At 41.5% G+C, this 12,708-nt stretch overlaps 1 protein-coding gene across 1 annotated transcript in view; it reads left to right on the forward strand.

Annotated features, from left to right (window-relative positions):
• Positions 1–1,426: 1,426 nt before the first annotated feature.
• LOC118749734 overlaps positions 1,427–12,708 on the forward strand; it is a 29,195-nt gene continuing 17,913 nt past the window's right edge. The window contains exons 1-2 of the mRNA XM_036484512.1: positions 1,427–7,904; positions 7,982–8,110. Of these exons, the coding sequence (XP_036340405.1) occupies positions 1,487–7,904; positions 7,982–8,110 (6,547 nt within the window). The 5' untranslated portion in view covers positions 1,427–1,486. The remainder of the gene's footprint in view (positions 7,905–7,981; positions 8,111–12,708) is intronic.

Here is a 12,708-nt window from a genome sequence, read left to right on the forward strand (position 1 = left end):
AAAGAGAACTATTCTGAAATATGAGTGTTTTACTCTCTAGAAAATAATTTATGCAGTTTTTTGCGATTTGTATTATCTTGATACGCGGTTTCGTACTTTAAACGACGATATAAAGGGTGAACACACCAAAACTGCGACACTTTGGGAAGCTTATAACTTACCCAAAACGAATTCAATATTTTGAAATTCAAATACCATAAGCTGACTACATGACCTGAGTTGGACGTAGAAGAAATTTCATTTGAATTTGATTCCTAGTTGAGCTAAAAATGGCAACCGAGTTAGAAACGAGACAAACCATTTTGCACGAGTTTATAAATGATCCGGCCTTAAGTACACGTAAAATTGCTAAAAAATTAAAGATTGCACTATTCGACAGTTTGCAGGGTTTTAATCGGTACAAATAAGGCCTGGCAGTTACGAGAAAACCAGGGAGCGGGGGTTAGCATGGTCAAAGTGATAAAAACAGTGCTCGGAAGGTCCTCAGTGCGTTTTCGCGAAATCTGAAGATTTTGTCCGTTATGTTGCAAAATCCGTACGCAGATCGCAGTTTTTCGTACAAAAGGTAAAGCGGAAAGGTTCTACAGTTCAAACAGCGCCAGACCGAGGCGCAAAGTAGAATGTTACAGCGAAATCCCGCATTCGGAAGTTGTATGAATTCTAAATTAAAAAATACAACTGCATTGTTATGGACTACGAAATCTACTGCTATAAAAATTCAAAATATATTGCAGGTCAAGATTTTTATACTGGTGCAAGTCGTCAAGATGCCCCTGAAAGTTGTAAGCTGAAAATGAAGTCCAAATTTCCAAAAAACCACATGGTTTCGCAAGCTATTTGATCCTGTGGCCGTAAGAGCAGCCCTTTTTTCCCATCCGGGACAATGAATGATCAAGTTTATCGGGATGAGTGCCTCAAAAGACGTCTTCTGTCATTTATCAACAGATAAGGAGTAGGCTACTGTTCTAGGCGGACGTGGGAAGCTGCCACTATGCCAAGGACACATTGCCGTGGTATAATGCAAATAACATCAATTTTGTACCTCACGACTGCAATCCACCCAATAACCCAGAGCCACGTCCTATTGGGGAATATTGGTCAATTGTCAAAGAAATCTTGCAGAAAACAGTTGAAACAGTGAAAAATATTGAAGAGTGCAAAACAAAGCAGTTGTGCGCATCGCGTAAAGTCGATGATGTAGTCGTGCAGAACATGATGGCGCGTGTGCGATGAAAATACCGATCACTTGCATATGGAGCAAATAATAACTAATATTTTAACATTTTAATAACATCTAAACTTCCAAGTTATATAATACAAAAAAAAAAAAAATTTCAAAGCCTGCTAGTTTGTTTCTGGTGGAAATTTCTAAGTGTCGCAGTTTTGGTGTGTACACCCTTTATATTTCAAAATGTTTGATGTATGTATGTATATGTAACTGTATAACAGCTTCCTTTATATCTTTCAAGGTTCTTTGTAGAATATTATGGATCCAAATAGACATCACGAGTTCATTGGTGGCAATGAAGAAAAACAAAGTGCAATGTATTTTAGTAGAGGAAACGAAGAAAGTCGATCAAATACTCAATATTACTCACAGGAGAGAGTTATCGTTAATAATAAGTCTTGCATGTGTCCAAGCATGTCACATAATAATACTGCGTGCAATGCATGCCCTTCAGCAGCAGATGGCAATTGGAATTCAGAGCGCACATCGAGAATAGATTTTCAAGCCACAAGTACAGCTCGGGAAAAATTTAATCAAAATCCGATGTATTCCCATGATGGGCGACAATACTTCCAGCCGAACAGTGAAAGTATTGTAGGATTACAACAAGATAGAAATGCAGTCTCTAGTAAAAGTTGTGCCTTGGAGTCAAATTATAGTTTCAAGCAGCAATTTCCGCGTCAGCAACCACAACCCCAGCCACAGCAAAATCTCATGCAAATGCAAACGCAATCGAATATAGCCAATGTGACAAATCTGCCACCGCAACAACTACAGCAAAAGCATCATCAACACCTTAGTGCAATTGGTAACTATCCTAAGGAGAATATTTACGACGAAAAGTATTCAGCGAGACCGGACTTGTATAAAGATGTAAAAATCGGCTACTCTACTATTCCCGATCATGGGGCAGTAAACACAATGTATAATGAGATAATACAAAGCCAAAAGTCAGCTTCAGCGCCCGTGGACATAATACGCGTAAATAAAATGGATCCTAGCAATATTATAAACCCCAGTAACTCGATGACTTTGAAAGAACAACAAGCAAGTCCGAATTATGCTCGTAAATGTCCGCAAATTTTTTCACAAACCGATTACGGTAACACGCGCACGACGCATCAAAGCTTATATATGTCAACACCACAATTCAGTTCAGATAAATTCACTAATATTCACGCGCAGAGAAAAATTATGCATGAAACAGAAGTGAAAGTTCGCGATTGTGCCTCTGATGAAGTGAAGATGAACAAAATGTCTTCTTTAAGTGGTTATACATCTCAAAGTGGTGGTAGTAAATATCACCACCCACAAATGCACGAAACCACATTGCAACAATCACAATTAGCTCCTCACCACCAGGGACCACTATTGAATAACGTCAACCCGTCTATTTCTCGTAGTCAAAACTACTATATGCCAGGTGCCAAGTCGCAAATCACTTCTGTATCAGAAATAACCCCGATTAGCGTAAAACAGGTGCAAATTACAAGTCAGTATTCGAAAAGTCCGAAAGCTCTACCACCACACACGCAATTTCAACCGTTGTCACATTTGCACCACGCAGCGAAAAGTACCACCCATGATTTGACGAATTTTAAAAAGAACGAGGACATATATACTGAAACTCCTATGCTACATCAGAATAGTGGGCTATATGCTAACCCCTACAAAAGGGCATCTCCGACGGACTCATGTTGCAAGGACATCCCTGTGTCTTATGTCAATATGAGTAATAGCTTTACTGAACATACCGGTCAGCACTTCTACTATAAATATGGTAAAATGACAAAGGAGACAGTAACAAAGACCCACTTATGCCCAGAAAATCAAAATACTCCCCCACCTACGCCTGTTCATCGGACTACTGGCTACAAAGCCCAACCGTACTTTTATGAAACTCAAAACATTAAGTACGATGGAAGCGTTCATAATACTAATTTTAATATGTCACCCTCTGTGGCAGCTGTAGCCTCGCCTTCACCGTCACAAACAACGCCACCGACCCACATACAAATGCATCACACGAATCTGACTCCACAGAGTCAATCACAATCGCCAGCGAACTACACTCAAATAATTCGTCCACCGCAACATAATCAAATGGAAATTCATCGCGATCCCGTTCGAACGCATTCTGAAAGTACGACTATACATCCAGCGACAAACTTCTGTGCATATGACCGGCAACAACAAAGTTCTAAACCAATCATCTTGCATCCTGTGGTCATACCGCCTATCCAACAAGGGCAACCCATTGACCCTCCAATGCAATCTAAAACAATTTCAAATATAGCGAGCCAAGGACAGAAAGCAAATGCTATCAAGAAATCTCAAGTCCCAAAAACAAATTACCGAGAGTTAATAAACCAAGTATATGCAATGAGGAGTGCAACATCGGAAAAAGAATTAGACTTGCAAATTATTAAAAAGGCTTTGAACTCCGCGACTGGGCCAACGGGAACCCCACCAATAGAGAAATTGCCACAAAGCGTTGCAGTTACGAACAACGGTACTATGCCACCGCCTATTAACCCCCCAATGACTTCGGAATATGGGATGGTCTCTTCGGAAAATGGCTTTTTAGTGGAAAATGTATCTACTGCTCCGCGCAATTCGCAGAAAATTTGCGTTAAAGCAACGTTACCTGATATGCATCGTACGATCAAGGTTGAGGAACCTTCAAGTTCATCGCCATTAGATTTATCAATGCGAACGGTTAAAACGAAGGCCGATTCCACTGAGTATTGTTATAGTCAGACACTTATGAAAAATCATCTAGTAGACTATAAGCACGCCCTACCAAGGGTAAATTTTACACCAAACTTTTCGCTACACTCTAATGATAGGACAGCTGTGCCTAAAATTGTAATTAATCAGCAAAGTCCACATTTGAAAAATTTACCTGAAGCTCCAAAAGCAACGTTCGTGCCTGTTGGATCGAAAGGTATATCAGTGCAATCACAATCAACTCATCATCAGAAGCAATACTTAACTGAAGATACCTCCAGAGCTTGCATTGTCACTCAACACAGTGAGCTGGCTCCGATAACTGATATAAAACCAAACTCTATGGCATTCAAAACGTCAGATGATGGTGTAATGAGTCAGGTTCGTCCCAGCGTTGTAGAATCTAACCCATTCGCAACAGTGAAGTTAATAAAATCTGAACCAAATTCTATGAACGACAGAAATGTACTTGCAACTGCCGATAATTTTAAACCCACCACAAATATTATGCAGCTGCCGAAACCCCTGCTATTGAGGGGCACTGAAACTGCTTGTGTACGAGCTTATTGCGGAGGTGTCATAAAAACCGCAGACAAGGTTACTCTGGTAGAAATTGATCAAGCCCCAAATTCCTTGAACAAAGCACACGCGAATGAGCAGCGGAATCCTAACTATCTTGGTCGCAAGCGTCATCTTCAAGAATACTCAAATTCACAGCGTAACGAACCATTGGTTAAACAGACCCGATATCAGGAACAGGATGGCTCACCAAAAGTTAAATTGCTACCTATTACCAGCACATCAACGACGGTTATAGCATTAAATGATCGGGCAATAGACGGAGACAGAGAGCGAGAGCAGAATGTAAAAACAGGTGAAAAGTTCATGCAATCCGAATTAATCCCCTGCTGTCAACGGGAAAGCTCCATAATTATCAATAATAATATTCCTATCTGTAAGATAGAGCCGTTAACACCAGCTATGGATACGCCTGCACCACCGGTTTTACATCCAGTTCAAATGGTTCCAATTAAAACGGAAACTAATTCAGTGATAGCCGCTCGCATTAGAACTAAAGCGGAACTGAAAGGTTTTACTTTCAATATACCGATAGATGTAGTAAGTACCGTTAAAGAGCCTATACAAATAAAAGAGGAGCCAAGTACTTGTCAAACTTCCAACTCAGACTTACCGTCTATTCCGGGGCTAGATCAGCAGTACGATTCGATTAGTCTTTTAGACTTCAGTTGGAATAATAAATGCACCGACTTTATGGAACAGTTACTTACAAGTTCGTTAAAGAAGTGTTCCAAACGGCGGCCTGGTAATAATATAACACATATAGTGGAAGGATGTCAAATTTCTTCGAATGCAAAAGATGTACCTTTAGAGCACAGCACTCAAAATGTGGAATCGACTGAAAGTAGCAAATCATCTGATATGGCCGAATCGGTGAATGATAGCGCCATGAGGAGCGAACGTACGGCCGGCATGTCTCCAGAAGGCCATTCATCACAGTCAGCAATTGTTGTCATGCAGAAAAAAATAAGTAAACAAGATCGAGGAAAAATACGGCTGCAGCAAGAAAAACGGATCGCCGCTCGTTTACAAGTGGATAGTAGTTCAGAGAGTGATGATGAAATTCATAAAAGAAAAACGGACCGTTCAAAGAAGTCGCTGAAGAAGGCTAAAGCTCGGCAAAGCCCGCAGGCAGACATAAATCAATATTCGGATTGTGGTTCCGATTCTTCTGACACTAATTACGGAGGAAATTCTCCAGCAAAAGTTCCTCCACAAACGATTGATAAAAGCGATGTGAATTCTAATTCAAAAACGAAATCGAAGGTCATCGATATTCAGGAAACTATAGCAAAAGCAGAATTCCGGGATAAGTGCCAAAATAACGCAACTAAAAATACCATTTTGATATCTGGTGAACCAAAATCATCTGAAAGTGAAGATTCGCCTAAATCGTCTTCTAAAATAAGTCAGAAAGGAGAAACTCAAAATATAAATAAATGTAAGGAAGTAAAACAAGAGAAGGCGGAAAAAGTAGCACAAAAGATTTCTGAAAATAAAGAAGAAATTGGGAAAGGTGCAAAGAAACCCAAAGTGCTTTTAAAAGTAGGTTTAAATACAATGACGCGCTCCAAGCGAAAGCGGGAAATGGAGCTGCAGTTGGCGAATAGCAAAGTATTGCGAAACGATAAAATTATTCGCAATTCCACGACTAAAATGAAGTCAATCAAACGAAAATATGTTCGCAAGTTTGTCAACAATCAAACCTCTGTATCGGCTGTTTGCAAGGAGCTCTCTAATAAACAATCTGATCGTGAGCTTTCAATGCGTTTGCGCTCTAGAAATGAGAAGGATGTAAAAGGGGGGGGCAAAACTGAAAAGGTACCTGTTTCGAATAATAAGAAAACGAACAAAGCAACGATTGCAGTTGATAAGGATGATTGTCAAAATGGCAAACATAAAGTCAAGGAACGTCCAACAGATTTGTTTTTAGAGGTTTACCGCTATAAGCGCTCGTTGAAAATTCCACCAAACCTAATCACAATAGAGCATCCGCACAATCTAAAAATGGCTGCGTCTCTGCCCGATCTGGAGATCGAGCGTGATTTTTCTGCAGCCAGCACTAATAGAAGTGCCAAATTTGCAAAATCTATCGAAAAATTACTTCAAAAATCAACACCAAATATCAGTGAGAAATCTTCATTGACCTCCAAAACCGAACAAGAACAGCAATTGCATGAGGAGAGACGTTCTATAATTGATGTGCTTCATTCACGTGTTATAAAAACAAAGGTTTCCGCCAGTTCAAAACCTAAGAGCAAGAAAAGTGCAAGCAATTTCGGTATTGGGAGCCAAGTCCATAGTGATGTTTCGCATAGTGCGGAATCGAGTTCGGTTATGGAAATGCTTTCAATCCCTATGAAGAAGGAACAGGACGAAGAATCCAGTGATGGAAAGAAACGACATTTCAGCATTTTTGAGACAACTGTTTTGAAAACTAAAACTCGAACTGAGTCAAAAATGCAACAGCGCAAAGAGATTATACGAGAGATTTTTGTTGGCGACGATCGACCTGCTTCCGCTCCACCAGAAATAATTACCCAAATGTCGGATGGCAACGAAAAAATGACATTCGAACAAAAATATGAACAATTTTTGCAACACTACATTGTTATTAACGACGATAAGTTGAGAAAGAATGGCAAGGCAAGCACTGTTTCTTCACATTCTGTTGCGGACTCGATCTCAGCATCAACATCGACTGCGAATCATGGAAAAGTTAACATTAATGACGAGGAAGACACGTTGGCAAGTAATGGCGTAGCAGAAACACTGGATACTAGTGCTGGTAACAAAGCTAATTTTGTAGTCGATGTTGCAACGTCTAGCTTCAGAAGACGTCGGCCTGGAAAGTATCTACGTCGAAAAGGAAGCTCTGGGTTTGATTACATACGCAAAAAGAAGAAACCCAATCCGACTTCTTCCATGAACCTCAATTCCACTCAAAATTTGCAAATACTGGTCAAGCTTGACAGGAGAACAGAGGATGAAAATTATGAAAAAAAGGTAAAGACCGAGAGTGATGTGCGTCGTGAAATAGGTAAATGGGTGCTTAATAAGAGCGTTGGCCAGACCACAGTGCACAAAGCGGCACGTCTGGGATACATAGATGTTGTTGTATACTGCTTAGATCGTATGGGTATTAATCCGGATCAGAAAGATAATGCTGGCTATACACCACTACATGAAGCCTGCACGAAGGGCTGGCTTGAGATCGCTAGGATTCTTTTGCAGTATGGCGCAAATCATTCCGAAGCAGCACATTCGGGCATTCGACCGTTACACGAGGCAAGTGAAAACGATCACGAAGAGATTGTCCGTTTGCTGCTTTCGTATGGGGCTGACCCTCTACTCGCTACATATTCAGGTGCGTTTCAATGTAGTAATTACGAGTTTCTCTTAGATAACCAAATTTGTACAATATAAATTTTTTTCCGTTAACAGGTCAAACGCCTTTAATGCTGGCCTCAAGCACTGCAATGCGTGATCTTCTCAACAATCACTTGAGTGATGTGCAGAATGTTGGACCAGACAAAAAACCCTGGCATTTTAGAGGACCATGGGAGATTTTAGGTCAGTGCAATTTTCAAAGATTATTTTCTATATGTGCTATTTTCTGTATATGAATACTTCCAATCTGGCGTTATGTGACATTTGGATGATAAAATGTTAAAAAAAAAAAATTGAAAAGTCTAAATTTCAAAAAGGTTTTTCTAGATTTGCATATCAATTAATTGGCCAGTAAAAAAAAATTGCAACTGTTGGTGGTAGCGATTTAAAGATATTAGTAAACATAGTATGCACAGGTGTGACGTTACAAAATCAGGATTTTGACTTGGGTTACAAAATTGCAAAATTCTTCGAATTGGGCAAGACTACTATAAAATTTATTGTAGTAATAATTGAAATATTTAAGGTTAATTTTCCAAGTTTTTAAATGTAAACATCTTTTCTGCTTTTTGTTTAATCAGCGCCATATATGCACAGTGGGAGAAATGACGAAAGAGTTGGCCAATATTCCAAAAAATCAAAGTTGTCCGACTGTTGCAAAACATGGTAATTTGTCAAGAGGAAGGTCCGTTGCATAGAGAAATGCATCTTTTTTTGTATATTCTTCACTAGAGCAGTATGATCTTGCTATTCTTATTAAAGTTTGTGCTGCTTTTCTCATTGGCTCTAAAATTGTGCTTCGGAAATTTGATTTTAAAATAGTGATTAAGGCATATTTTGTGCGAGATAGAAGGCATTTCTGACGGTATCTAAAATAATCTAAGTCATTATACTAAAATGTTTGACACAAGTACAGTATATTTTGCTTAGCTGCACATCCTTCTTTGCACGGAAAACTTGTGCACGTAACCGAAAAAGGCACTTAAGCGAATTTTCTTTACTACTTCAATGAGGAAGGTATCCGAATCCCTATGAAACCAAATATTGGCGGAGCACTTACCATGTAGAAATTACTGCAAGCGAAATTTTTACCGAATGTTATCTAATTATCTATATAACTACATAAATTGATAGCCATTTTCGTTGTTCTGCGAGATGATCAAACTAAATAAAAGGTTGTAAAATTAGGTAATTGTAGGGCCAGTGCAGGTAAACGTAATACTTTCGTTGATAATTGATACTAGTCGCGTAATTTTTAAAGCAGGTATCGCCAATGTGCAGGTATGTTGAATGCATCTATCGCAGCAGTTTCCTTATAAATGTTAAAAATAATGCTTTTGATGCGCATTTTGGGGTAGGTATCTTAAATGTGCACTTAAGCATAGAGGCAGCAAAGCAAAATATACTGTAAATGGTTCAGGCTTCCTCAAGTGGGCCCCGAATTTACCAAGATTAATATTTTTTAATGATATTCAGGCAGCACCGAGTTTTGTAGTCGAACAGTACACTGTGTAAACTTTGTTGCAAGATTGCAAAAACTTTAAAACTTTTGCCGTGTTTTGGAAATTTTTATTTTTTCTTTGAAAATAAGTGTTCGAACGAAACAATATATCTTAAAGTTAATTGTAAAACCTGTATTAAAAAATATAAGAATATAATATATATAGGAATATTCTTATATTTTTTTATTTGATTGTTGAAAAAGTTGTGATCGCGGGAGATCGGGCTATTCTGCACTTTGAAAGTAAAAACAGCGTAATTCAAGAATTCAAAACGAAAGTAACCAGATTCGTCCAAGTTTTGTTGTAATTCATGATTGAATAGCGCAATAAAATAATAACAGTGTTGTGTGGAAAGCTTACACAGGGCAACACTGATTTTAGTGCGGTAAATATTAAAGCTGTTTTTGATAGAATTTTTCTGGCTGATTGCGAATCCGTAAGTATAAAGTTTCCACCAGGTCCAGATTTTAAGAAAAACGAGCAGCCTCATTGCGTAAGTCGTAAATTAGGCTAAATTGTACGGCGCGACAACATTGACATTGTTGTTGTTGTTGTAGCGGCTACAACAACCCCGCCCAGATCGGTTGATATCCCAGTCGTTGTCGTCGAGTTCCACTAACGGCAGCCCCAAGAAGCGTGCAGCCTCTACGGGGTCGGTCCACAGGGACAACGTCGTTAGGGTTGTCGGGCTTTCCGGGCATGCGAAGAGATGTTTCGAGTCGTGAGGGGTATCTCCGCATGCCGGACACTCATTTGGCACATCCTCATTTAGTCTACTCAGGTATGAGCTTAACCTGCTGCAGTAGCCAAAGCGAAGTTGGGCTATTGTTGTTCTTGTTTCCCGAGGCAGATGGATATCCGTCGCGTCAATGTCCGGTGTTTGTGTGCCTAGAACGGCATTCACAGGTCTAGAGTCTACATAACTCGATACTGAGTCCCTGTGAATGCCGTTCAGAGCCTCTCGGTATGCTGACGGGTCCAGAGGCTGCTTAATGAACCTCTGGACTTCGTCTGTCAGTTCATATAGATGCCTCCTGACGTGTCTAGGCGAGGGCTCCTCTGCAAGCAGCTGTCTGTTTGGGTGGCCGCATCTGTGGCTCCCAACCAGAAACTGCTTGCAGAGCATTATGTTATGCTCCCTAATTGGGAGCATTTTCGCCTCGTCAGGGGGGTGGTGTTCGGGTGACATCAGGAGGCATCCGGTCGCAGTCCTGAGTGCGGTGTTCTGTGCAATCTGTAGCTTCATCCACTGCGTCCTACTAGTCCCCGGCGACCACACTGGTGCTGCGTAGTTTAAAACCGGCCGGCCTATTGCCTTGTATGTTGCCAGCAACGTTTCTTTGTCTTTGCCCCAGGAACTGCCGGGTAGCGACTTGAGGACTTTGTTGCGGCTCTGTACTTTTTTAACAATAGCGGTTGCGTGCGCAGAGAAGGAGAGCAGGCTGTCGAATGTTACTCCGAGTAATTTGGGGTTATTCACCTTCGGAATTGGTGTATTATCGACGTGAATTCCCAGCGGTAGCCTGACCTTCGTCCAGGTGGTGAACAAGGTCGCAGAGGATTTCGTAGGGGAGAGGGCTAGACACTTTGCAGCGAAGAAGCGAGAAAGATCGGAGAGATACCCGTTTACTTTCGAACACAGGTCATCAATTCCATTCCCAGTCGCCATGATCGAGCAATCGTCGGCGTAAGAGACAATCGAGACTCCCTCTGGTGGTTGAGGGAGCGGGGAAAGGACACCACCCTGTGGAACACCGTGTTTGATTTTCCTAAGTTTGCTCGATTTGTCTCTAAACATTACCGACGAGTGTCCACCACTCAGATAATTTGGCGACCACCGTTTGAGCCTCTGTGGGAGAGAGGAGGCCTCTATATCTTCTAATAGCGTGGAATGGCTGACAGTCTCAAAAGCCTTTGACAGGTCCAACGCTACTAGAATCGTTCTCTCCCAGGGACGGTTACGGTTAAGGCCACGAGTTATCTGAGTGTTTATGGCGTTAACTGCTGTTGTGGTTTTGTGCACTTTACGGAAACCATGCTGATGCCTCGCTGGGGTCAGGTGGTTCGTGAAATACGGGAGCAGCAGGGCCTCAAGTGTCTTCGCTACCGGGGAAAGGAGTGTTATCGGTCGATACGAATCTCCTTTGTCGGAAGGTTTCCCCGGTTTGAGCAGTGGGACCACTCTCCCCACCTTCCAGATATCTGGGATGATGAGAGTGGCAATAGACAAATTGAGGACCTCCGTTAGGTACGCTACTCCCGCAGGACCAAAATTTTTCAGCATCAGCATGCATATTCCGTCGGGACCCATGGCTTTGGAGGCTTTCGCCTTCCCGATGGCCACCTGAACTTCACCGCAAGTGAAACTAAGGGGGGCACAATTTGTTGGCAGTTGCAGCCTTCTGGTCACTCGACGCTTGGTTTTGTCCACCGGAGGATGCAGTTTGAACTGCCGGCTAAAGTAGCTCGCGCATCGCTCCGGGTCCGACGAGGCATGGTCGCCGAAAGAAATTTCGACTCTGTCGTCGTGCTTCGTCGGATTGGACAGTGACCTTACGGTTGACCAAAGCTTACTCACACCAGAGGTGAAGTTACAGGTCTTCAGATGTTCTTCCCACTTCTTCCGCTTATGTACGTTCACTAGTTGCCGCATCTCCGCGTTGAGATCCCTGATACGGGGATCTCCGGGATCGGCCTGACGAAGGCTGTCACGGAAATTTGGACGTGGGTCCGTGATGCATCCTGCCGGTGCGAAGCGGGCTGGAGCAGCAGTGAAAGCCCTGCGGAACTTACGTTCACCGAGGTGGACGTCGGTTGGTGTGGGGAGAGCAGCGAAAGTGTTTTCAGTAAATTCCGCGAAGCCTTTCCAATCAGCTTTGGAGAAGTTGATATATGTTCGATGCTCCGCGGAAGCAAAGTCGGTTGGTTTATCGATCGAGATGACTACGGGCAGATGGTCTGATGCCAAAGTCAGCATAGGTCGCCATGATATGCTGTTTATCAAACCAGCGCTGACTATTGTAATGTTTGGCGAGCTGCAGCAGCTGCCCATAATCCTAGTGGGTGCGTCGTCGTTCATTGTGCAGAATGTCGAATCGTCGATTTTTTTTGAGAAATAAAAGAGTCCTTTATAGATTTTGCGAAAAAAGTATTTTATTGTTAATTTTCCACAGATTTTACTTAAACTGTATTGATTAGTTTTTAAATTTTAATCCTTATTTACATTTGGCACGCAAGTCTTTTTCAGGTGTATTTTTTCTTAGGCATTTGTATAAAAAA

Source organism: Rhagoletis pomonella, unplaced genomic scaffold, assembly GCF_013731165.1.
Source record: "Rhagoletis pomonella isolate Grant_MI unplaced genomic scaffold, Rhpom_1.0 Rhpom_scaffold_00037, whole genome shotgun sequence".
Classification (NCBI taxonomy): Eukaryota; Metazoa; Arthropoda; class Insecta; order Diptera; family Tephritidae; genus Rhagoletis; species Rhagoletis pomonella.